This window comes from Anomaloglossus baeobatrachus, unplaced genomic scaffold (assembly GCF_048569485.1).
Source record: "Anomaloglossus baeobatrachus isolate aAnoBae1 unplaced genomic scaffold, aAnoBae1.hap1 Scaffold_41, whole genome shotgun sequence".
Classification (NCBI taxonomy): domain Eukaryota; kingdom Metazoa; phylum Chordata; class Amphibia; order Anura; family Aromobatidae; genus Anomaloglossus; species Anomaloglossus baeobatrachus.
In genome coordinates, this window is record NW_027443435.1 from 160632 (window position 1) to 187902 (window position 27271).

The window sequence follows — 27271 nt, forward strand, 5'->3', positions numbered from 1 at the left end:
ACACGTATTAAGTTTTTTTCACAGTCTTTTATGGGTTGCCTTACCCTTACTCTTATATATTTTTATTCTCTAATAAAAGCTTCCCACTTCTTTATTTAAACAGACAACTCACACACACCGTGGTGGCTATGGTGTACCTCTCTGGTAACCTCTAATGTTCTGCACTACTACAAATATGGGGGAGTTCTAGCCCCCACACATATGCATAGTGGGATTCAACCCTGAATATAGTACACATCGATTTTATTTCACATCACATTTTTGCTTTATTTTGTGCATATTAGTTTATTTTTGGTTTATTTTCTTCATATGATTTTTACACACATATTTCATTATCTTGTATATGCAAATGCTTGTAATACGTTATGTTTTAATGCAACTTGTTTTCCCGCTCGTTTTTTTCAAGAGGGATGGTCCTTATGACGTCAATATGGCTATTTAATGTATGTCAGTAGGCACAATTTTAGATTTGATGTCTCTTGGTTCTCTACGGTCCTGAGGGAGAGGAGCTCCGGAAACGCGTAGACCTATGCCAATAAAGATACGTTAATCTTACGGTTCCAGAAGTGATCTTTGGCGCGGTATTATCACCCTTCTCCATTTCTCTCTGTTATCAAATATTACTGTAACATACTATGCCTTCATGGATTAAAATTCTGCAGGGCACATAGAGTCCCCCTGCTCATGCCAGCATATCCAGGCTCATTTGAATCTTTCCAATGACTATCTGGATGATCCAGAGAGGCATGGGAGACGGTCATGTGGTCAAGTGAGACCAAACTAGAATTAGTATTAGAGCATTGAAGATGGATCGTGGCTGAGTCTTAGGGGTACTTTGCACGCTGCGACATCGCTAGCCAATGCTAGTGATGCCAAGCGCGATAGTACCCGCCCCCGTAAACATCCCGCCCACCTCCTTCCTTCCGCATAGCCGGTGGAGGCAGGTAAGGAGATGTTCCTCGCTCCTGCGGCTTCACACACAGCGATGTGTGCTGCCGCAGGAATGAGGAACAACATGGTATCTCCTATTGGTGCGACAATATGAAAATGTCCAACACTACACAGATCACCGATTTATGACGCTTTTGCGATCGTTTATCGGCGCATCTAGGCTTTACATGTTGCGACATCGTTACCGGCGCCGGATGTGTGTCATTTTCGATTTCACCCCGACGATATGGCAGTAGCGATGTCGCAGCGTGCAAAGTACCCCATACAGCATGACGATTTCCCGAAACACACAGACAGGGCAACTAAGGACCTGAGCCTAATAGAAAATCTTTGGAAGGAACTGAAACTCAATGCAGCTCAGAAACCTAAAAGATCTGGAGATCTATATGGAGGAGTGAATCAAAATCCCTGCTGCAGTGTGTGCTAACTGGGTCAAGAACTGTAGGAAACATCTGACCTCTGTAAGGCTAGTTTCACATTTGTGTTGAATGGCATCCGTTGCTATCCTCCGCCTTGAGGAATTACAGTAACCGTTGCAGGAAACAGTTTATCCCTCATAGACTTCCATTAGCTACGGATAGCAACGGATGGTCTTGCGTTGCATCCGTTCTGCGATGCATCAGTTGTTTTGTCACTGACCGTCAGTGATCGTCGAGCGGAGGGAACGCTGAATGTAGCGCTTTTTATTGCTGGTAAAAAAAAAAAAAAAAAAAAAAAACTCCGCAGGATTCCGTTGGGATCCGTTACGAGGCATAATGAATGTCTATGGTGCTGGATTCTGTCGCCATGGGTTTGGCTCAGTCACTCACAACTCAGTCACGTTCTACGGAGCATGCTCAGCATGTCCAACAGAACATTATAAATAGTTTAAAAGCACTCCTGATCTCGCTCTCTCTCTCGGTCTCCAACTCTCTGTCGGTCTGTCTCTCCCTCTCTCATACTCACCGATCACCGGTGTGGCGCTGCACGGCTGTCACACTTCTCTGGCGGCTTCTCCTCTTTTGAAAATGCCAGCCGCTTATTATTCCATTTAGTATTCACTGCTTCCCCCGCCCACTGGTGCCTACGATTGGTTGCAGTCAGTCACGCCCCCACGCTGAGCGACAGCTGTCTCACTGCAACCAATCACAGCCATCAGTGGGCGGGTCTATATCGTGCAGTCCAATAAATAAAAAAAAAAAAATTTAAAAGCCGGTGAGCAGTCCCCCCTCCCCCAATTTTGATACCAGCCACACAGCTGAAGGCTGGTATTCTCAGGATGAGGAGCCCCACGTTATGGGGAGCCCCCCAGCCTAAAAATAACAGCCAGCAGCCGCCCGGAATTTCCGCATTCCTTAGATGCGACAGTCCTGGGACTCTACCCGGCTTATCACGAATTGCCCTGGTGCTGTAGCAATTGGGGTAATAAGGAGTTAATGGCAGCAGCCCATAGCTGCCATTAAGTCCTGGGTTAATCATGGCAGGCGTCTATGAGACACATTCCATAATTAGCCTGTAAGTGAAAGTAAATAAACACATAAACCCGAAAAAATACTTTATTTGGAATAAAAGACAAAAAACACCCTTTTTCCCCACTTTATTAAAATCCCCAAATACCCTTCCAGGTCCAGCGTAATCCATGAGGTCCTGCGATGCATCCAGCTCTGCTACATGAAGCTGACAGGAGCAGCCGTAGAACACGACCGCTCTCTGTCAGCTCCACGCAGTAACTGAACTGAGTCGCGCTGTCAGCAGGGACATCACTGAGGTAATGCCTGTGTGTGTGCGGTGATGATGGGTGCGATAGTGCCTGCGTGTTGGAGATGATGAGTGCGGTAGTGCCTGCGTGTGCCGTGATAAGTGCGATAGTGCCTGCGTGTGCCGTCATGATGGGGGCGCTCTCTCAGCTAGAAAAGTTAACGCAACGCGTTATTTCACAGGAATCCGTTGCCCTTTATATCACACTATTTGCAAGGCATCCGTCACACAACGCAATGCAACGGATGCCGTTCAACGCAAGTGTGAAACTAGCCTAACTGCAAACAAAGGTTTCTGTACCAATTGCTAAGTGCTGTATTTCCATTGTATCAAATACTTATTTAACGTAATAAAATCTAAATTCATTATTTAAAGTTCATGCAATGTAATTTTCTGTATTGTTTCTTTATTCTGTCACAGTTGAAGTTACCTACAATAAAAATTACAGCCTCTCCATTCTTTGCAGGTGGTAAAATTTGCTAAACTGTCCACGTATCAAATTCGAATATTGTGAGAATAAGCTTCTTACCTTTTGATACAGCTTGAGTTGTCTTTCTGAGGAAGGCAAGGTGGTTGGATCAGCGGTTCTCAGAAATAGGGGGTCGCTGTTCAGGCACCAGATTTATTGTTGCCAGTCAGCATGGGACATATAAGATTTTGTGCGAGTGGTCCTAATTAAATTATAAAGATCATGTATGTATGTATAGAAGACACCCCTCTGAGACAATAAAGTATCAGAAGTAGCTCTCCCTTTGTTTCAAACAAATAAAAGATTACATCATCATCACTAATTTCTATAAGACTATATAAACTTTTAGTTTCACATTCCTGAACTTCACTTTTAACAAAGAAACTGAAACTATATAAGCCCTTATCCAAAGTAAACAGAGGGGTCTCTGCTGCATTACACCAGGGGAGACACAGTACAGGCTCTTACACAAAAACAAAAAGGAGTGTAGATTTAACTAAATGGATTCTGCTCTCATTCAAGCAATATACAAATGGATGAATAAAGCGTACAGCTTGGCTATACCAAAAAAAAATAAATTTCTCCATCAAATTAAAAATGTGTAAAAAGATGAATTTTTTGGAAACAGGCGGCACGGTGGCTCAGTGGTTAAGACTGCAGTCTTGCAGCGCTGGGGTCCTTGGTTCGAATCCCACCAAGGACAACAGCAAGGAGTTTGTATGTTCTCCCCGTGTTTGCGTGGGTTTCCTCCGGGTAGTCCGGTTTCCTCCCACATTCCAAAGACATACAGGGACCTTAGATTGGGATCCCCAATGGGGACAGTGTTTCTGATGTATGTAAAGCGCTGCGGAATATGTTAGCGCTATATAAAAATAAAAATTTATTTTTTATTTTATTTTTAAATGATCCATTATAAAAAGTACACAACCGTAATTACATAAAATGAACTCTTTATTAACAGATATTAATAGACTTTCACTATTTACTAAAACAGACAATCTATTAATGACTATGGCTTCACTCCTGTGTGAATTCTCTCATGTCTAATAAGAAGTGATTTCCAAGCAAAACATTTCCCACATTCTGAACATGAATATGGCTTCACTCCTGTGTGAATTCTCAAATGTTTAACAAGATTTGGTTTTAAAGCAAAACATTTCCCACATTCTGAACATGAATATGGCTTCACTCCTGTGTGAATTCTCTCATGAGTAATAAGATTTGATTTCTGATCAAAACATTTCCCACATTCTGAACATGAATATGGCTTCTCTCCTGTGTGAATTCTCTCATGTGTAACAAGATTTGATTTCCGATCAAAACATTTCCCACATTCTGAACATGAATATGGCTTCTCTCCTGTGTGAATTCTCAAATGTTTAACAAGATTTGGTTTTAAAGCAAAACATTTCCCACATTCTGAACACGAATATGGCTTCACTCCTGTGTGAATTCTCTCATGTGTAATAAGATTTGATTTCCGATCAAAACATTTCCCACATTCTGAACATAAATATGGCTTCTCTCCTGTGTGAATTCTCTCATGTGTAACAAGATCTGATTTCTGAGCAAAACATTTCCCACATTCTGAACATGAATATGGCTTCTCTCCTGTGTGAATTCTCAAATGTTTAACAAGATTTGGTTTTAAAGCAAAACATTTCCCACATTCTGAACATGAATATGGCTTCACTCCTGTGTGAATTCTCTCATGTGTAATAAGATTTGATTTCCGATCAAAACATTTCCCACATTCTGAACATGAATATGGCTTCTCTCCTGTGTGAATTCTCTCATGTGTAAAAAGATCTGATTTCTGAGCAAAGCATTTCCCACATTCTGAACATGAATATGGCTTCTCTCCTGTGTGATTTCTCTCATGTGTAATAAGATCTGATTTGTCAGCAAAACATTTCCCACATTCTGAACATGAATATGGCTTCTCTCCTGTGTGAATTCTCAAATGTTTAACAAGATTTGGTTTTAAAGCAAAACATTTCCCACATTCTGAACATGAATATGGCTTCACTCCTGTGTGAATTCTCTCATGTGTAACAAAATTTGATTTCCGATCAAAACATTTCCCACATTCTGAACATGAATATGGCTTCTCTCCTGTGTGAATTCTCTCATGTGTAACAAGATCTGATTTCTGAGCAAAACATTTCCCACATTCTGAACATGAATATGGCTTCTCTCCAGTGTGAATTCTCTCATGTGTAACAAGATCTGATTTCTGAGCAAAACATTTCCCACATTCTGAACATGAATATGGCTTCTCTCCTGTGTGAATTCTCTCATGTGTAACAACACCTGATTTCTGAACAAAACATTTTTCACATTCTGAACATAAATATATCTTCTCTCCTGTGTGAATTCTCTCATGTTTAACAAGACCTGATTTCTGAACAAAACATTTTTCACATTCTGAACATGAATAAGGCTTCTCTCCTGTGTGAATTCTCTCATGTGTAATAAGATTTGATTTCTGAGTAAAACATTTCCCACATTCTGCACATGAATAAGGCTTCTCTCCTGTGTGAATTCTCTCATGTGTAATGAGTTTTGATTTCTGAGTAAAACATTTCTCACATTCTGAACATGAATATGGCTTTGCTTCTTTGTTACTTTCACTTCCCTTAGCATTCTGTTTGGAACTCCTGGTACCGTCATCTGCCATAAATAAAATTGAAGTTATAAGCTTTTAATAATATAACCTCAAACATACACAGACACACATAAATCCATACAAATTCTAAAGTGTGTAGTGTTCTACTTTAAAAGGCCTATGTGACAGTAAATACCCAAAATGACATTTTAAAAACTGCACCCTTCGAAGTGCTCAAAACGACATTCAATAAAACATATCTACAAAAGTATATCCAGTGGCACTCTATAATATAAGGATACTTTGGCATTGCATTACTGCTGTAGAAATATTAGAAAAAAGGGATTATTACATAGGTAATGAGAAAAACGAGTAAAACGACATAGGCATTGCATTACTGCTTTAGAGATATTTGCAAAGTGAGATTCTTCGTTTATGTACAGGTAAAATAGATCTTTGTACCGTGTTAGCCAGTAGAGAAAAAAATTGTTTAAAAGAACTGAAGTCCTCAGTGCTTGATACCTTTTAATGGCTAACTGAAAAGATGGTAATAATAGCAAGCTTTCGAGACTACTCAGGTCTCTTCTTCAGGCTCAATATAACACAAAATGTGAAGAGTCACATATTTATACACAACAGGACATAGAATGGGGCAGTAAATAAAACAAGTTATGTGAAGCAGAACTATCACTATGGCAAGAGGACAAACTGCTGTGGCCATAAATATTGTTGCAGTTCAGTGTGAAAGTTTTATTGACCTCTGATTGAGGTCTGGTCCAGGGCTGTGATGCCCCTGGATGGTCTGAGGAGCACATCTCTTAATTGATGTAAAAAGACATGAATCCATGAGACACATTCATCATTCCTGCTCTGAATGTGTCAAAGGTCAGCATACGTTTGTACTCCCATAGTCTCCTATCTCTCTGGGACTTGAAGTTACCTTTCAATACCAGCAATTTCATGTCCATGATGCTGTGGTCTGGGTTACAAAAATGTTTGGCCACAGGTAGATCTATCCTTTTTTCTCTAATAATGTGGCGGTGAGAATTCATCCTTGTCCTGAGCTGTTGTCCTGTCTCCCCTACATACAGACCCCAGTTGGACATTTAGTACATAAACAATGGTAGCAAAGTGAAAAATAGTCAATACGCCTAAAACATAGCCTGTAATATTCCATTAGTAAAAAGGTCAGAAAAGGACCTAATGTTAAAAAAGGACAATACAAAAATCAATAAGAAAAATATAGCCAGAGAAATATATAATGATCCTATAATCAGACCAACTGACTAATCTTAAATTCACCTTATAAAAAATGATGTGAATATTGTATCCAATACTGAAACATACCGCGAAAACAGCGGTGATAAGAACATAGGAAAAGGAACGGTCTTACCCCATCTGCCGTGTCACCCTTTCCCTATTTGATGAAGCACTAGTGCTGGGTTGTAATGGCTACCAAAGGCAAGATAACCTGGTCCTTAACTACATGACTCAGGATCCCCACAGGTTCCAAACATGTATCCAGCGATGTGCATAGTTCTCCCAACGCGTTTCTTATATCATCAGGGGAGAGATAAACTCCAAATTTCCGGTCAAAAAATGACCCACACAATATGGCACAATTATTCCATCAAGACCAGGAAAAGCCTGGGCAGAGCGCGCCTATGTTCTTATCACCGCTGTTTTCGCGGTATGTTCCAGTATTGGATACAATATTCACATCATTTTTTATAAGGTGAATTTAAGATTAGTCAGTTGGTCTGATTATAGGATCATTATATATTTCTCTGGCTATATTTTTCTTATTGATTTTTGTATTGTCCTTTTTTAACATTAGGTCCTTTTCTGACCTTTTTACTAATGGAATATTAAAGGCTATGTTTTAGGCGTATTGACTATTTTTCACTTTGCTACCATTGTTCATTTCCCAGTGAATTGTTACCCAGTAGCTATTTATTGTTTACATTTAGTACATATAATTAAGTGCACCACATTGGTTGTGGTGCAGCTGAAGGTACCTGGGATCTTGTAGTCCTGATGTGATCTGGGAATCTATCTTGTCCGTTGTCAATATAAATTGACAGGTCTTACATTTTTTCTGGTTGAAGGGAAGTGTTCTTGTAGTTGTTGGAGAAGACAGGGAGCTTCTGACAATGAAGCTTCTTCGATTTGGGGGCTGTCTAAAACACAGAAGTGGGGGGGCTGGAAAAATAGATTTTAACTGGGCATCTTTTTGCAGTAATAGTTGTGGTTTCCGTGTAGCTCCTCTTAACACCTCCAGATGTGGATTGTGATTGCAAGAGCGACCCGGTTGTTTTCTTCTTTAGTTTTATAATGTAGGAGATGGTTTCTTGATATTCTCGTGGCTCTTGTAATCTGGTTTTCAATTGTTCTTGGGTGGTAGCCTTGATTCATAAAGGTCTTTCTGAGGCCCTCAAGGTGATTGTCTCTATAGGTGGTGTCACACACAGCGATGGAGACGACGTCGCTGCTACGTCACCATTTTCTGTGATGTGGCAGCGACTTCCGTCGCTGTCGCTGTGTGTGACATCCAGCAATGAGCTGGCCCCTGCTGTGAGGTCGCCGCTCGTTGCTGAATGTCCTGCTTCATTTTTTGCTCGTCGCTCTCCCGCTGTGAAACACACATCGCTGTGTGTGACAGCGAGAGAGCGACGAACTGAAGCGAGCAGGGAGCAGGAGCCGGCGTCTGGCAGCCTGCAGTAAGCTGTAACCAAGATAAACATCGGGTAACCAAGAAGCCCTTTCCATGGTTACCCGATATTTACATTAGTTACTAGCACCGCCGCTATCACGCTGCCAGTGCCGGCTCCCTGCACACAGCCAGAGTACACATCGGGTTAATTAACCGATGTGAACTCCAGCTACGTGAGCAGGGAGCCGGCACTGGCAGCATGAGAGCACACCGCTTAGCGCTGGCTCCCTGCACACGTAGCCGGAATACACATCGGGTAATTAACCCGATGTGTACCCTGGCTAGGAGAGCAGGGAGCCAGCGCTAAGCGTGTGCGCTGGTAACCAAGGTAAATATCGGGTAATGGTTACCTGATATTTACCTTAGTTACCAAGTGCAGGATGGCTTCCACAGCGACGCGTGTCGTTATGATCGCTGCTTCGTCTGCTGTGTTTGACAGCTAAGCAGCGATCATAACAACGACTTACTAAATCGCTGTTGCGTCACAGAAAATGGTGACGTAACAGCGACGTCGTTGTCGCTGTGTGTGAACCCAGCTTATCTGTACTGTTGGAACATATCCGATTGTACCTGATAGCCTGGCTGTATACAATAGTTTATGTGTTTTGGATGAAAACTGTCCCATTTCAGGTATGTTGGACGGTCAATTGGCTTCATGTACAGGGATGTCTCTATTTCATTGTTCCGTAGTTTAATGATGGTGTCCAAGAAGTTGATTTCAGTGCAGGAGTAGTTGAGTGTTAGGTTGATGGTGGGATAAAACGGATTAAAGTGTTCATGGAAGGTCTTCAGCTGCTCCTCAGACTGTCTAGATGATTAAAATATCGTTAATGTAACGGTAGTAGGCCAGAGGCCTGATAGGACAAGAGGATAAAAAGTCACTCTCAAGCTTGGCCATGAAAAGATTTGCATATTGTGGTGCCATTTTGCTTCCCATTACAGTCCCAGTCTCCTGTAGATATATGTTATTGTCAAATGCAAACTAATTATGGGTGAGGATGAATTTTGTAAGCTTCACTACAGAATCGGCATCAGTTCCTGTATTTTCCAGGAAGACTTTGCAGGCATTCAATCCATCCTGGTGTGGAATATTAGAATACAAGGATTCCACATCCATGGTGGCAAGGATGGTTCCCTGTGGTAGAGAACCTATTGCTGATAGTTTTCTCAATAGGTCAGTAGTGTCCTGGATGTATCCCTTACCAAGGGTTTAAGGATACCCTCTACCATCCAGAGACTTGTTCATTGAGGGTGCCCAGTGCCCACACATGAAATGATGGGTCTTCCTGGGTTTCCAGATTTGTGAATTTTCGGAAGCATGTAGAATGTGCCTATTCTTGGACTTACCGGTTTCAGTTCATCAGCTGTTGAGGATATGTCATGCAGACAAGAGACCAACTTCTTAAGTTCCTTATAATAGTCCTGTGTAGGGTCAGACTCCAATTTTTTATAGTAGCGTGTGTCCATCAGTTGTCTGCGTGCTTCATTCATGTAGTCTGATTTGTTCATCATGACTATTGCACCCCCCTTGTCTGCAGGTTTAATGATGATTTCTTTGTTGGTTTTCAAAGATTTTATGGCCCTTCTCTCCTGGGCACTGATGTTGGATGGTTGCCTCCTGTGTGTGTCTAGGATAGTGGATTTTACCAAATGTCTGAAAGTGTCTATATAGTTATCCAAATAAGGGTTGCATCCTGGTGGAGGTGTCCAATCTGACCTGTTCATGGTTGTCAAGATCCGTCTTCCTTCAGTCTGGGTGGATTCTGAAAGATCTGCATCGTTAAAATGTTCCCTCAGACGTAGTCTCCTGAAGTAATCTTCCATGTCGCTGCAGAGTTCAGTTTTGTCTAGAGCTTTATTAGGACAAAATGAGAATCCCCTAGAAAGCACAGCAAGTTCCACTTTCTTTCGTTTATAATCCGAGAGATTGATAATACAGTTACATGCTTTTGTGTCTTGAATGGAGTGGTTGTCCAAGTTGTCAGGTTTTAGCTTTATTATCAACCTGTTTGTATTAAGTCCAGAATTGAGGCGCAGTCTATGTAGTTTCTTTTCCTTGTTGTGGATCAGAAGAGTTTGTAGTCTGTAGTAGTATTGTTGTACTTTTTGCTCTGTGCTTTCTGGAAGTGTCTTCCTTTGTGTTTCAAATTCCCTCTGGATTTTACTCTTGATGCTGTAGAAGACATGCAAAAGGTGGTTCCTTAAGCCCGCTTTACATGCTACAATATATCTTACAATGTGTCGTTGGGGTCACATCTTAAGTGACGCACATCCGGCATCATAAGGTATGTTGTAGCGTGACAGGTATGTGCGATTGTGATTGAACGTTAAAACGTTCATCGCACGCACGTCATTCATTTCTCTAGAATTGAACGTCAGATTGTTCATCGTACCTGGGTTAGCACACATCGCAGTGTTTGACACCCCGGAAACGATGAACAGATCTTACCTGCGTCCTGCGGCTCCCGGCCAGCAATGCGGAAGGAAGGAGGTGGGTGGGATGTTTATGTGACGCCCTGGACTAGCCAGGGGTCACAGGTAACAACACACACACACCCCCACCCCCAGCAGTTCACAGAAGTCATCCCCAGTGAGACCTGATTTCTTCCCTCGGGTTCAGACAGACACACCAGGTGGGCGGAGTCAGGCAGATGGGCACGCCCACCGAGGAGTCTAGCTGGCCTGAGGCAGAAAACAAGTTCAGACAAGTCCAGGCAGAGGAAGGGTGAGGAGGTGTGCAGAGAGGCAGACGCAGACTGGGGCCTAGGTTGGAGCCTAGGACCCTCGTGTAGCCAGTCAGGCAGACGGTAGTATGCAAATAAGAAAGCCGCGGAGACACCATCACGTGTTTCTCAACGCTGGCAGGAAACTAGCCAGGTCTTTCATTGGGAAGGAACAACCACGGGAAGGGCAGTCTCCAGTCAAGGAGACCACCTATACCAAACATGGTATCCATCCACAGACAGCCGTTTCGGGGTATTTGCCCCTCATCAGTGTGGAGTAGGAATCTGGCTAGTGGGGGCAATGCCTAGTAAAAGACTACTTAAGCAAGCATTGTTGACCTTAGGGAGATCAACAAATGTAATGTGAAATCAACGGTAGTGGCCGTCTGCAGGGGCAAGGAAGACAGTCTTGGTGGAACCGTAGATAGCCGGGACAGGGTGGTGGCCCGTCCGGTACCGAACAGAGGAGCCAGCTGGAAACCGGAGCACAGGAGGAGCGTACAAGAAGGTGCAGGAAAGGACTCACAATACCAACCCGGGGTCAGGGGAAAAACACTGCAGCCGGCTGCGAGACCCGTCCATCCAGCCGTTTGGTTTACCAGAGACTTTGTGACTTTCTGTCTAAGTGAGTACAACAGTGCCATCCGGCACCACGCCGCGCTGTCCCTGCAACCCTGCACCCCAGCTATCCAACCTCCCCGTATCACCACCGGGCCCCGGGAACACCAACCCCTACCCACGAAGGGGACGACATCCTAGCTGCTCCCTACCATCGCTCCCAGAATCCCCGTCACCAGCAGCGGTGGTGCCATCATCACCACGACCCGTGGGTGGCGTCACGAACTATCTCCCCAAACAAACCACCCCTTTTCACTCGTGGGCGAGGAGCGCTGCTCGAGTCCCCGGGTCCGGCCCACCGCTCGAGCCACCGAGCAGCTGCAGCAGAAGCCCCGGACCCGAGCGTAGCGAGCGCGCCCCTCCGCCCGCGACATTTACGTCTCGCTCAGCTCCACCCCTCCGCATCTATTGGCCGGCTGCCGCGTGACGTCGATGTGACGCCGAACGTCCCTCCCACTCCAGGAAGTGGACATTTGCCGCCCACATCGAGGTCGTATGGAAGGTAAGTATGTGTGACAGGGGTTAATCGTTTGTGTGGCACGTTCAACAAACTGAACGTGGGGGCGTTGCAAATTGCATACGATATCGTATGCGAAATTGCAACGTGTAAAGCAGGCTAAAGTCTCTCAGAAGTGCTGTGACAAAGGTTTTGTGCATAATGGGTATTGTAGGTATGTAGAATTGGGTTTGTAATCCAGAGTCCTTTGAGGATCAGATTCTCCTTTTTGCATTTGGATAAGAAAAATATGTCACTGTCCAGTTGTGCACGTTTCTTCAGAAGTGTCTTTAGTTCCATCTTTTCAGTTAGCCATTAAAAAGGTATCAACCACTGAAGACTTCAGTTCTTTTAAACAATTTTTTAGTTTATGTATTGACCAATCTATGTGAGCCCGATAACCTTGACAAGCACCTGACCAAGCACTCTGCCCTATAGCTAGGGTGTGTCCACCATTTTATTTAGCCAGGAAGCAGACATGCAGATTTTTAATCACACAGAGTCATTTAAGGTTAGGTTCCCAATATAATGAGATCACCTTGTCGAGGTTATCGGGCTCACATGGATTTGCCAATACATAAGCTAAGAATCTCTCTTTGCAAATATCTCTGAAGCAGTAACGCAGTACCTATGTCTTTTTGCTCATTTTTCACGTTAGCAATGCATTTATCCCCTTTTTGTAATATTCCTACAGCAGTAATGCAATGCCAAAGTACACTTTAGATGCATCACAGAAATTAAAGCAATGTGGAAGGAAAAAAATAAAGATTTTAATTTTTCCCACAAAAGTGTTGCTTTAACCACAAATTTTCATTTTCCCAAGGGTAAGATGAGAAAATGGACCATATACGGTAATTCTGTTGTGCAATTTCTCATGTGTACGCTGATACCCCATATGTGGTGGAAAACTATTGCTTGGGTCAACGGCAGGGCTCGGAAGGGAAGAAGCACAATTTGACTTTTGGAGAACAAAATTGGCTGAAATAGAGGATGTCATGTCACGTTTGTAAAGCCCTTGATGTGCCTAAACAGTGGAAACACCCCAAAAATTATGTCATTTTGAAATCTACACCACTGAAGGAATGTATCTAAGTGTGGAGATCATAGGAGTACCCTTATATAGGGCAAGGGGTCTTTAGCAGACCCCCAGCTATTATGGCGATCCATATACACCCAATGATAAATGTTGCTGGGGGTGTTGGATATGTGGAACATTGTACCCCATAGGCTGCGTGCTGCAAATGCTGCTGTCAAAGATCGAAAAGTTAACAGCAGTGGGTGAAGCTTACCTCCACTGAATAACTCAGGCATCATCTGCTGGCAATAATGGAGACTCAGCTTTTGAGCCCGCAAAAAGTAATAGGATGTAATAATATGTTACATATCGAGAAGGAGTTAAAGAAAACCTGGCAGCTACAAAAACACTGTTTACCTGCAGATATAGTGGTAATCTGAGTACCTAGCATTTAAATGATATCTATCTGGTTTATTAGAACAGTGTGTGACGTTAGTCACTGCATGGACAAGCCGTGAGGCAGGGTTATCAAACGTTCAAAGAGAACATGCCGTGAACTAAGGGGAAAGACAAAGGCGTAGTCAGCTCTGGGGTCAGAATATCAGGGGGATAGCGGATATGGACAAATGGATGGTCAGAGGAGGTCCAAGGTCTGGCAGCTATAGATCAGAACACAGCACAGATAACCGAGGCCCACATTCGCAGGGAGCCGCGGTGGCGACGGACTCTGTTCACAAGCAACCTGAAACTAGCTGCTCAGCTTCAGCTGAGTCTTTTACACTGTTTTCCAGTCCTGTGGAGTGGTTTGTGGCTCCTTGAGAGGGGGGGCTACTTTCTATTCAGCTGTCTTCTCCCTATTTAAGGTTTGAGATATTACTTGTTACTGCAGATGATACCTTCAATTTATGCTCCTGTGATTCCGGTCTTTGTGGCGATCCATTGTGGGGTTTGCATCTCCTTTCCCAGTGGGGGGGAGAGGGGGTGTTAGATCAGGTTTTGGATAGGAGTTAGTGTTACGCTGGCAGTCCAGACTTGGATACCATCAAGCCTACACCTGGGAAAAGGGACAGCACAAGATCCCTAGTCTGAGGGCCCATTTCGGGGGGTCCCTTCTCCAGTTACCCTGGCACCTCCGTGATACCATGGTTTTGGGACTAACTACTCAGCTAAGTAACTGATCAATCACTCAGAACAGGGAACCCCTGAAGAAACCAAGCACCTCCCAGTTTCAGATTGGACAGTTGAGCTGACGCTCAATAAACTAACAGCTTGGCACGGCCCTGATTCCATAGGGAGGCAAAATTGTCACTCACTGCGTCCAAGACAGCGGAGAAATTGTGACAGTGTCTGCAAGGAGAAAATGCAGTTACATTCTCCCAGCAGCTGCTCACTTCCAGTCACCAGCACAGTGGGAGAGGCTGTAACAGTCACCACTCACTAGATACTGAGCGCCCAGTAATCAACCCTCTTGTTCCTTGGCTGACAGCCCGTGAGCGGTAACTGTTACTGTTTCCCGCACTGCATTGGTGACTGTATACGAGCAGCAGCAGGGAGAATGTAACTTCATTTTCTCCTTGCAGCTGGGAATGTGAGTGTTCTCCTTGTTATTTAATGGTGACTCTTCACTGAGGAGGGTTACCTGTGGAAAGGTCTCTACTCCGTTCATCACTCCGCACATCCATTTCTCCTTTTTCCATTGTGTCTGCTGCGTTCTGCATATTTTTTCCCTGAATTTCAAAGCTGTAAAATAAATAATGTAAAAGTCACGGACAGAAGGAAAAGTCATGTGGAAGGTTCTAGATGGACGCTTCTGCTACCAGAGCCGTGTGGCCCCTGAGACCAATCCATGCATGGCCTCTACGCCTCCTATATCGCCCGTGCGGCCCCAGAGTCAGTTCAGCAGGGATAGAAGCAGACGTGGCAGGATCCACTTAGTGTGGTACATTATGACATTGGGATTTCCTTCATTGTTTTGTCTTCACAATTTGGACGCCCTAATGCTTATTTTTCCGTCATTTTAGAATTGTTTTAGTCAATGTTATATTTTTGAAAGCTTTCTTTTTGAGGTACATTAGTTTTATTCAATTTTTTTTCTTTAAAGGCGTTGTCCGACATAAGCGCAAACATTTTTTGCAAGCTATTCTGTGCTGTATTGTAATATAAGGCTACATGCGCACGCTGCAGTTTTTTCTGCACACAAACTGCAACCAAACCTGCACCTTGTCAGAGTGAGCCTGGAAATGTCCCAAAAACGCTTGAAATGTAGGTGCGTTTTTAGTGCGTTTTTTTCTCACAGCTTTTTTTGAAGGAGAAACGAAATATGATAGGAAAGGATAATGGATAGATAGCTAGAATAGATGATAGATAGTAAAAAATAGAAAGAATAGCTAGATGGATAGATAGATAATAAGAACATATAGATTAGATAATAAGAAAGAACAGAAAGAATACATAGAAAGAAATAACAGAATAGCTTGATAGAGGAATAGCCAGCTTGGTTAGCTGTTTTTTTTTTGTTGGGGAGGCTGGGGGTAAAAATAACATGGGGTCCCCACATTTTTCATATACAGTACAGGAACAGCAGCAGCTGCAATCCTCAGCTGTCTGCTGTACCTTGGCTAGTTATGAAAAATAGAGGGGATCCCACACGTTGTTTTTTTTAATGATTTGATTTATTAAAAAAAATGACGTGGGATCCCCTCATTTTTTTTAATACCAGCCAAGGTGCAGCAGACAACTGGGGGCTGATAATATTAGGGTGGAAAGGGCCATCGTTATTTGGTCCTTTCCAGCCTAACAATAGCAGCCCACAGCCGTTCTAGAAGTGTCATATCCATAAGATGCGCCAATTCTGGAGCTGGATCCGGCTCTTCCCGTTGCCCTGGTGCGGTGGCTATAGGGGTAATAAGGGGTTAATGGCAGACCATAGCTGCCACTAAGCCCTAGGTTAGTGATGTTATGCGTCTATGAGACACCCCACATCACATCAAAACAACCAAAAAAATCCTTTATTTGAAATAAAAAGCCACCCTCTTTCACCACTTTATTAACCCCCAAAACACCCCTCGAGGTCCAAAGTAATCCACACGAAGTCCCACGACGCTTCCAGCTCTGCTACATCCCTGTCCTGTCACAGCCAGCGCTCATACAGCATGGCTGCTAGCTGTGAATGTTGAGTGTGTACAGAGCCGCAGCGATCAGAATAAACTAGGGTGAATTCCTGACATCACAGCTACGGTTCCCGCAGTACGGCGGGTGTCGCAGCAATGACATCACGGGTTCACTGCGGTTCAAGCCTGATGTCCTCCAGCTGTCACAGCAAACCACCCGAGTGTCAGCGGTGCCATCACTCAGGTGTTTGCTGTCACAGTTCGAGTACTCCTCCGCTGATAGTACAGCACTGAAGAGAGTCGCTCTATGTAGAGACGTCCACCGCAGCTGTGATTGGTTGCAGTCAGACAGCTGTCACTCAGCATGGGGGCTCGTCTGACTGCAACCAGCCAATCACAGACGGGGGGAGGAGTCAATATGTATGAGGCTAATGAGCAGGTCCGAAAGAAGATGAGAGGCGGGGGAGCAGTGTGACAGCCGTGATCGGTGAGTATCTACTGCTTGGGGAGAAAGAGAGATTGCAAGAGAGACAGAGAAACCAACACAGGCTCCGACATGTCAAATTCACTCCAGCATTGATTTTGTCATTCTGGAACTAAGTTGGTGAGCTGCGTTTCTGTTGACAAAACCGCAGGTAAAACGCATGCAAAATACACCAATTTGATAGCATGCATTTTTCCTTGCCTTTTTGATGTCCTCATTGACTTCAACGGGTGACAAATGTTGACAAAAACGCAAGAAAGAATAAAACATGCTGCATCTTTCTTGTCACAAACTTTTGACAAAAAAAATGTTGACAAACTGCAAGGTGCACATTACAAATCTGACTTCTCATAGACTTTGCTGGAAAGTCAGAGGTCAGAAAGTTCTGACAACAAAACTGCACCAAAAAAATGCAGCAAAAACGCGACAAAAACGCAGCGTGCGCATGTACTAAATCACCCCTACATTTTTTTTGTTTCCTAACTGTTGTTCCTCTTGAATTATTCCTTCATTCTCTGCAGACAGGTTATTTACCTTCAGCTCAACCAAACATGAAAACTTCCTATGCCGAACCTCACAGTCAGAGCTGGCCCCACCCGGCCTCACTGTCCAGCCCCGCCCTCTTCCCACCCTCTGCACACTCATTAGGCTATGTTCACATTTCCGCTATTTAGTATCCATCACAATCCACCGCTCTGATAAACAACGCAATTTGTTTGGCGGATTCCGTTGTTTCCCGTAGACTTGTATGAGCGTCGGATTGTGACTGATGCCATTGCGTTGCATCCGCCACGCGACTAATCAGTGGTGGAACGACTGACCATCGGGTGGCAGGAACACAGCATGTAATGTTTTTTTGAGCAGCGGAATCCTTTTGATTTCACCGCGCATGGTCAAATCTTGTGTTTAATTATTCAAATCAATCTCTCTCTCGCTCTCGGCGGTCGAGCGATCAGCTGATCACCCGGCAGCCGCCTTCTGTGAGCGATCAGCTGATCACCCGGCAGCCGGCTACTGTGAGCGATCAGCTGATCACCCGGCAGCCGGCTACTGTGAGCGATCAGCTGATCACCCGGCAGCCGGCTACTGTGAGCGATCAGCTGATCACCCGGCTGCCGGCTTCTGTGAGCGATCAGCTGATCACCCGGCAGCCGGCTTCTGTGAGCGATCAGCTGATCACCCGGCTGCCGACTATTGTGAGCGATCAGCTGATCACCCGGCTGCCGACTATTGTGAGCGATCAGCTGATCACCCGGCGTCCGGCTACTGTGAGCGATCAGCTGATCATTCATAATAGCCGGGCCGCTGGTTAAACAGTAAAAAAAAAAGAAAAAGAAAAAAATAAACAAAACGTATCGTTGTTTTGCAATCAGTCACATCAGTTGTGCCACTATCTGCAACGCATCCGTTGCATCAGTCACACAAGTGATTGTGACAGATGCAAAACAACGGACGTGTGAACATAGCCTTAGCTGTCAGTATTCGGCCCAGCACTGACCTGTTATCACTCTAGCATTAGAAATAACAGCCCCATATCGGGCTCTGCACCCCCCCCCACACGCACACACACCGGGCTCTGCCCCCACCACACACACACACCGGGCTCCGCACCCCCCTCCCCCCCACCGGGCTCTGCACCCCACACACACACACACACACACACACACACACACACACTGGGCCCTGCACCCCCTCCCCACACACACACACACACACATCGGGCCCTGCACCCCCCCCACACATCGGGCCCTGCACCCCCCCACACACACATCGGGCTCTGCACCTCCCCATACATCGGGCTCTGCAGGCTGCATACATATGAGGCCCTGCACCTCCCATACACATCAGGCCCTGCACCTCCATACACATCGGGCTCTGCACCCCCCACACACACATCGGGCTCTGCAGGCTGCATACATATGGGGCCCTGCACCCCCCATACACATCGGGCCATGCACCCCCCACACACACACATCAGGCCCTGCATTCCCCACACACATCGGGCTCTGCACCCCCCCACACATCGGGCTCTGCACCCCCCCACACACATCAGGCTCTGCACCCCCCCACATCGGGCCCTGCACCCTCCCACACACACATCGGGCCTTGCACCCCACACACACACACACACACATCGGGCTCTGCACCCCCACACACACACACACATCGGGCTCTGCACCCCCCCATACATCGGGCTCTGCAGGCTGCATACATATGGGGCCCTGAACCCTCCATACACACACATCCAGCCCTGCACCCCCCACACACATCCGGCCCTGCCCCCCCCCCACACACATCGGGCTCTGCACCCCCCCCATACATCGGGCTCTGCAGGCTGCATACATATGGGGCCCTGCACCCCCCATACACATCAGGCCCTGCACCGCCCATACACATCGGGCCCTGCACCCCTCCCCACACATCAGACTCTGCACCCCTTCCCACACATTGGGCTCTGCACCCCCCTACGACGCTCTGCACCCCCACCGTGTAGGGTATACACACTTACCTCTCCTTGGTCCCCGCCGTTGCTCCTCGTTCGCCCGCTGTCTGTGCTCGGGACATATCAGCACAGTAGTGATGCCACCGCTGTCCTGAACTGTCAGAGCAGACAGCGGGACAGTGATGAGAAGCAGCGAGATGCTTCCTGTCATCTGTGCTTTCAAATGTATTAACATCTGTGATGCCGATACATTTGAACATGCAATCCTGAGCAGGGGGCCCGGTGCTGGAGATGACCCCGCGGTAGCCGCCGCCAGGCCCCTCCCCCCAGCTCACGGCCCCATAGCAGTGGAAGGGGAGAGTACGGAGTGTGGGGAGAGTAGGGGAGAATGTGTGGGAGGGTGTGGGGGAAGGGGGGTGGGGACTCCATGCACTGTACCTGCCCAGCAGGGCGACTACATGACGTCGACTGTTCTGCCCATCGACAAGGCAGAACATAAGCTCCTGCACTTGTCGTTGTGACATCACAGGAAGCAGCAAAATCACGACAGGAGCCGTCACAAGACCGCACTGAGCCGGAGGAGAGGGGCTGACAGCAGGGCAGGTAGGGAGTTACTGTCTACTTACCTGCCCTAATGTAGCCCAATAGTGAAATAAAAAAAAAAGCAAAATAAGCCGGATAACCCCTTTAAGAGGGTGAACAGAGGCGTACATAGAAATCATGGGACCCCATAGCGGAAGTTCTAATTGGTACCCCCCCCCAAAAAATAAAAATGTAATTAATATTCAGCTGGGTCATATAAGAACCTCTCTCACAACTTTACAGCCCTTACAAAGTAATTTTCCTCCTAATGAAGCCCAAAGATTCCCCTTTCACTGCCCCATAATGTATAATACCAACAAAAGTGTCCCACAAGCAGTGTATGATCCCTCCACAGCGACTCCTCCACAGCACCCTCCACACCAGGGCTGAGGAGTCGCTAAGAAAAACCTCCGACTCCTCAATGTCACCGATTCCAACTCTGACTCTACAACTCCTTCATACAGTTCACACCAGAAGTTTCCATCCACTATCTATAGAGACACATCTGCAGGTTTTTCCCTCCGCTCTCTATACAGACACATCTGCAGGTTTTTCCCTCCGCTCTCTATAGAGACACATCTGCAGGTTTTTCTCTCTATATGACATGAAATCAGAATAAATCTTTCCCGTTTTAGGTCGTTTAGGAACCAAAATTATTTCTATTTGCAAAAGGCGGAATAATGAGAGAGAGACAGAAGAGAGGGTAATGTCATACACAGGCTCCCCCTGATGTCATTACGCCTATCAGGGGCCCACAGCTGCAGAGCAAGTGCGGAACAGGGAGCCAGTGCCCATCTGCTCCTCAATGGTGTTTAACCTGCATCCGAGGAAACAGTAATGGCCCCATCACTCACAGGCCTGGTCGTTGTGCTCCTGCATAAATTACACCATATACATGACACACACATAGATACTATATGAAAGATAGATGGATAGATTAGATAGATGGATGCAGGGTCAGACTGGGGTGTCTGGGGTCCAAAGGAGGAGGTAACTCTAGGGGCCACACCAAATATATGCAAATACCTGCAGGGGCCCCCCACACAGCCTCCTGTGCACGGCAGGAGCCCCCCCACAGCCTCCTGTGCACGGCAGGAGCCCCCCCACAGCCTCATATGCACGGCAGGAGCTTCCCCACAGCCTCCTATGCACGGCAGGAGCCCCCCCACACAGCCTCCTGTGCACGGCAGGAGCCCCCCCACACAGCCTCCTGTGCACGGCAGGAGCCCCCCCCCCACACAGCCTCCTGTGCACGGCAGGAGCCCCCCCCACACAGCCTCCTGTGCACGGCAGGAGCCCCCCCCACACAGCCTCCTGTGCACGGCAGGAGCCCCCCCCACACAGCCTCCTGTGCACGGCAGGAGCCCCCCCACACAGCCTCCTGTGCACGGCAGGAGCCCCCCCACACAGCCTCCTGTGCACGGCAGGAGCCCCCCCCACACAGCCTCCTGTGCACGGCAGGAGCCCCCCCCACACAGCCTCCTGTGCACGGCAGGAGCCCCCCCCACACAGCCTCCTGTGCACGGCAGGAGCCCCCCCCACACAGCCTCCTGTGCACGGCAGGAGCCCCCCCCACACAGCCTCCTGTGCACGGCAGGAGCCCCCACACAGCCTCCTGTGCACGGCAGGAGCCCCCCCACACAGCCTCCTGTGCACGGCAGGAGCCCCCCCACACAGCCTCCTGTGCACGGCAGGAGCCCCCCCACACAGCCTCCTGTGCACGGCAGGAGCCCCCCCACACAGCCTCCTGTGCACGGCAGGAGCCCCCCCACACAGCCTCCTGTGCACAAAAAAAAAAAATTACACTCACCTAATCCCGATTCCCAATACCGAGGCCTCCGTCTCCTCTTCTATGGCGGCCTGCAGAGGCAGTGCTATGCGATGACTTCCCCGCGCTGCACTTGTGACACGATGACATCTCCTAAGCCATAGACCTGTAGCGGTTTGCAGCTTAGGAGACTGGCAATGATAGAGCATGAAACTCTTGCTCTGTTACAGGATTGAACTGTATTGGGGGCAATGTGAAGCTAAAACAGTTCAATGCGGTAATGGCAGAAGATTCAGGGCTGCAGGCAAGAAGTTCGGAGCCGAAGCTCCGAGTCTTGGATGCCAGCAACGCCCCTGCCGCCGGGTCCCCTCTGTGTCCAGTTTTGGGGCGTACCGGGGCATTGGCTGTGTCTGTGCGCCAGATTGATGCTTAATAGATGATAGACAGACAGATAATAGGATGGATGTATAAATAGACAGACAGACAGACAGAATGTATACACAGAAACACAGCTACATATTGCACACTATACAGGACAAACATATCTTATACATAACACAGACAGACGGCACATAATACATGATTCACATTATACTCACTGCCTTCCTGGCCTCCTGGAGTTCAGAGGTTCTTTAGAAGCAGCTTCTCCAGCTGCAGCAGTGCAGGCGGCCCTACCCCCTCTCTCTGGTGAAGACAGGACGCAGAGCACACAGGATGGGAGGGCACCCTCTGCTGGAGCCTGTGCACCGCAGGAGCAGCAAATGAAAGTGAATTGATGCTCCCTCCAGCACCCCCTGTGCTGTCTGCCGGCTGGAGCCCCGTGTGACCGCACTAATCGCACATACCTAAAGCCGGCCATGAATGCAACCCCCATATTCCGCTATATATAATGCGCACCCATTAGCTCTTCATTTAGTATAATGGGCTTCACACTGCCTTCCATATATTACTATATACTATAATGCACCCCATAGTCTTCCATATATAATACATACCCATATTCCTTCATATATTGTAATACACCCCATAGTCCTCAATATAGTATAATTCAGCCCTCATAGTCCTCCATATATTACAATGCACTTTTTCTATATTATAATTCATCCCTATAGTCCGCCATATAATATAATGCACCCGCCATAGTCCTCCATAGCATATAATGCACCCCCATAGTCCTCCACATAGTATTACGGCCATTGGCCACCAATATACTCACTTATTTATATATATATATATATATATATATATATATATATATATATATATATATATAAAAAAAAAAAAAAAAAAGACAAAACTCTCCTCTCTCCCGCACTGCTCCGGTCTCTGCAGTGGTGCGTGTTCTGCAGCTCTGCACATCTCGGCACAGCGGGCACACAGTAGTGACGTCATCGCGCCCCCCTGTGCTGAGACGCCAGATCTCAGACACCGAAGCAGAACGATTGAGGAGGAAGCAGAGAGATCCATCTTTCATCATTGCTTTCAACTGTGGCGACATCTGCAATGCTGAGCAGGGGAACGAATGGTGCCAGCGCTGACATCATCCCCCCTCCCCCCGGATCTCTGCTTTATCTTTTATTTTACACCACACTGGGCGGCTGCAAAAACATCAAAAACCTGTTTCAAATGTATAATTTTTTTTATGTTTTCTTTGGATTTTTTGTATGAAACATTTTTTTGATTTATATAAAATCTTTTTCATCTTCTTATTCACTTTCTTTTCTCCCAGTTTGGGGTGTTGAGTAGAGATGAGGGAACCTGTGAACGTTCGGTTCGGCGGCAGCAGTCGTACCTCCACTAGTTGGAAATTGACCCGAACCCCAATGGAAGTCACTGATTGGCCGTTCGAGTCTCCGCCCACATAATGCCAGTTATAAGCAGAATACGTCCGGGAGAGGGTGGGCGGAGTTTTTCCATTTTTATCTTTTATGAGGGGGGGGAGGGGGTTGCACATTACATGTGATCCCGCTGTTGTTACCCTCAGTGTGAGCAGTTTAAACACTGCAAGAGGCTCGCACCGGGCTGAGCACCGAGCGTACCTGAGCACAGCGATGCTGGCGCCATTGCTCAGCTTACATAAAGCATCCGAACTCTGTTTTTTGTTTTTTTGAAAGTCGGCATTTGGCTCAAAAAAAAACAAGTAAAAAAAACAAAACACCAAACATCGGGTTCACTCATCTCTAGTCCTGAGATGCTCTGCTCGCTGATATAATACACTGGGCTCTGTATTGTGATTATTTGTCTATCAGTGTAGACCTCGTATGTGCACACCGCTTCATAGACTCCGGCGAGTGCGACCATGCTCCGGTGCTTGGAACAAGCATTTTGATGCTCGGACGGGATCGACTTGTTTACTGAGTATAGTGGAAGTCAATAGACAGATATATAATAGATAGATATATAGATAGACAGATAATAGTGATAGATAATAGATAGATATGTGATAGATAATACAGACAGATAATAGATAGATCACTGCACTGACCCTTTCTCCTGTGTTCTGCGCTGATCTTCGGCCTCGTCCTCCTCAAGGATTTATACCAGCTGTCTGATAGATAAATTAGATGGAGAGTGAATAGTGATAGATTTGGATAGAAAATAGACAGATAATTAGATAATAGTTAATAGAGATAGACAGATCGATGATAGATGGATATGTGATAGATAATACAGATAGATGATAGATAGATAGATGGAGAGATAGTGATGAGCGGACTCTCAGATACCCGGGAGGCAGGTGTTACGGGGGGCTATCTGATAAGAACCTAAAGGAGTATCAGACAGTCAGGGTCCACCGTGCAAAGACTCTGCTGCAGACTATGGCAGAGTGCAATACCTCTGTTAAGTCACAGAAGGATATAATAAGTAAGTAAAGCAATTCCTCCCTTACTTGGAGGGTGTGTGGAATGATCTCTGTTAATAATCACAGAGACAAATGCAATGTGTGCAAAATGGCACCTACCTAGGTCCGCTCTTCTAGTGGTGCAAAAGAGACGAACAGCAGCGTAAGCCGCACAAAGCTCCTACCTGCGTTCGCTCCACTAGTGTGCGAGGACACGAACCACTAGATATGGCACCTGCCTAGGTCCGCTCTTCTAGTGGTGCAAAAGAGACGAACAGCAGCGTAAGCCGCACAAAGCTCCTACCTCTGTTCGCTCCCCTAGTGTGCGAGGATACGAACAACTGCCAGACGCAGTATAAGGAACGTTACCCTAGCGGCAACGTCCACCTACGAGTAGAATCACAAGGCCCAGCCAGACCATGTGCCTCAGGCACCTGCCTATGTCCGCTCCCCTAAGAGGTAAGGATACGGACAGCAGCCGAAGCTGTAAGGTATAAGAACGCTACCCTGCCGGTAGCGCTCACCTAGCATAGACAGAGGAATGCCTAGAGGAACGCGCACAGAGCGTCTACTCATATGCATGAACCAAGAGGACTGAGCACCATGCGGCGTGTGTCAGGGTCTTATATAGACTCTGTGCCTCATCCAAGATGGAGGACACCAGAGCCAATCCGCTGCCAGAACGACAGGAGTGACGTCATGCTGGCCTATCACCGAGCAAGCCGTCACAAGCACATGACCAGCGACCAATCGGCATAGAAGGTGTCAGAGACATGTGACCTCGTGTCAGCGATGATGTCACCCGCACATGTGCAATGGCTCCAAGATTGGACTTAGTCTCCGGCGCTCGCACATGTGCAGTAGCAAGAAATCTGGACTTAGTCTCCAGCGCTCGCACATGTGCAGTAGCAAGAAATCTGGACATAGTCTCCAGTGCTCGCAGCAACCGTAACAGTACCTCCCCCTCAAGGGCCCCCCTCCCGGCGACGCAGGTAATTGGCAACTAAGTCGGGAGCATGGACAGCCTCCTCAGGCTCCCAAGAGCGATGTTCCGGGCCATAGCCCTCCCAATCTATCAAGAAGAACCTGCGTCCTCTAACCATCTTAGAACCAACTATGGCTCGTACCTCATAGCTAGAGCGAGAGGAATCAGAGGCAGGAGAGTGCACTTCACGAGCGTGAGGTAAAATAGCCGGCTTTAGCAGTGAGACATGGAATTTGTCATGAATCCTAAGATGGACAGGTAACTTCAATTGATAGACTACAGGAGTTACCTGTCGAAGAACCTCATAAGGACCCAGGAAGCGAGGAGCAAATTTGACAGAGCTCACTCTAAGTCTCACGTGTTTTGCAGAGAGCCACACAAAGTCCCCTGGAGAAAAGACAGGAGCCGGGCGACGAAACCGATCGGACACCGTCTTCATACGGTCCTTAGCTGCTTGGATCGACTCTTGAGTCCGATCCCAAACCTCTCTGGCATTAGTTGCCCAGTCGGCCACAAGAGGAGGAGGTGCAGCGGCGGGAAACGGTACCGGTACCCTAGGGTGTTGCCCATTATTGAGTACGAACGGTGTCTGCCCAGTGGCCTCAGCCAGCGAATTGTTAAGGGCAAATTCTGCCCAGGGTAGGAGGGAGGACCAGTTATCGTGGTTCTCAGCAACAAAGTGTCGAAGGTATATAATCATAGATTGATTGGTACGTTCAACCAAACCATTAGTCTCCGGATGGTATGCCGAAGAGAGATTCAACTCAATTTGCAGAAGGCTACAAAGATCTCGCCAGAAACGGGAAGTAAATTGTGGGCCTCTATCACAAATGATACGATCTGGCATCCCGTGAAGCCTAAAGACATGCTTGAGGAATAGTTTGGCTAGTACCCTGGAAGATGGGATTCTCGATAACGGTACGAGATGAACCATCCGGGAGAAATGGTCCGTAATGACCCACACAAATCTATGTCCCTGTGAACATGGAAGATCACCTACAAAGTCCATGCCTACCACCTCCCATGGTCTATCTGGCACTGGTAAAGGATGCAAGAGCCCAGCCGGTCTCTGCCGTAATGGACGGTTGCGAGCACACGAGTAGCAGGAACCGACATATCTCTTGACGTGGCTGGCTAAGTGTGGCCACCAATACCACCTCTCCAGTAACTCTCGTGTCCGCCTAATACCAAAATGCCCACCCACCTTTGAGGTGTGGGCCCATGACAGTATATCATTCTGTCGATCAGGCGGAACAAAGGTCTTGCCCGGTGGGATTTGGTCTAACGTCACAGGGGAGAGCGTATGAAAAACCCTGGAGGGAAGGATAAGACGAGGTTCGTCAATCTCTTCCTGGGTAGAAAGCATAGAGCGAGACAGGGCGTCTGCCTTGTTATTCTTACTCCCAGACAAATAGTTGATGGAGAAGTGAAAGCGGGAGAAAAACAAGGACCAGCGGGCTTGGCGAGGATTCAGACGCTGAGCGGTTTGTAAGTACGTCAGATTCTTATGGTCTGTATAGACCTGGAAAGGATGTTTCGCTCCTTCCAGCAAGTGACGCCACTCCTCCAAGGCTAATCTCAAGGCGAGCAGTTCCCTATCCCCAATGGTATAGTTTCTCTCTGCCGGTGAAAAGGTTTTAGCAAAGAAGAAACACGGCCTTTTTCTACCTGCACCGTTCTTTTGATACAAGACCGCACCAGCACCCACTGAAGAGGCATCAACCTCT

General features: G+C 46.8%; 1 protein-coding gene across 4 annotated transcripts in view; it reads right to left on the reverse strand.

Moving 5' to 3' along the window:
- Window positions 1-4106: 4106 nt before the first annotated feature.
- LOC142277315 (uncharacterized) overlaps window positions 4107-27271 on the reverse strand; it is a 44416-nt gene continuing 21251 nt past the window's right edge. For 3 of the 4 annotated variants that reach the window (XM_075332624.1, XM_075332626.1, XM_075332625.1), the window contains exons 2-4: window positions 24203-24265; window positions 14970-15070; window positions 4107-5830 (exon numbers count right to left, since the gene is read on the reverse strand). In XM_075332624.1, the coding sequence (XP_075188739.1) occupies window positions 4167-5830; window positions 14970-15048 (1743 nt within the window). In that variant the 5' untranslated portion in view covers window positions 15049-15070; window positions 24203-24265 and the 3' untranslated portion in view covers window positions 4107-4166. The remainder of the gene's footprint in view (window positions 5831-14969; window positions 15071-24202; window positions 24266-27271) is intronic. The other variant, XM_075332627.1, reaches the window with a different exon arrangement.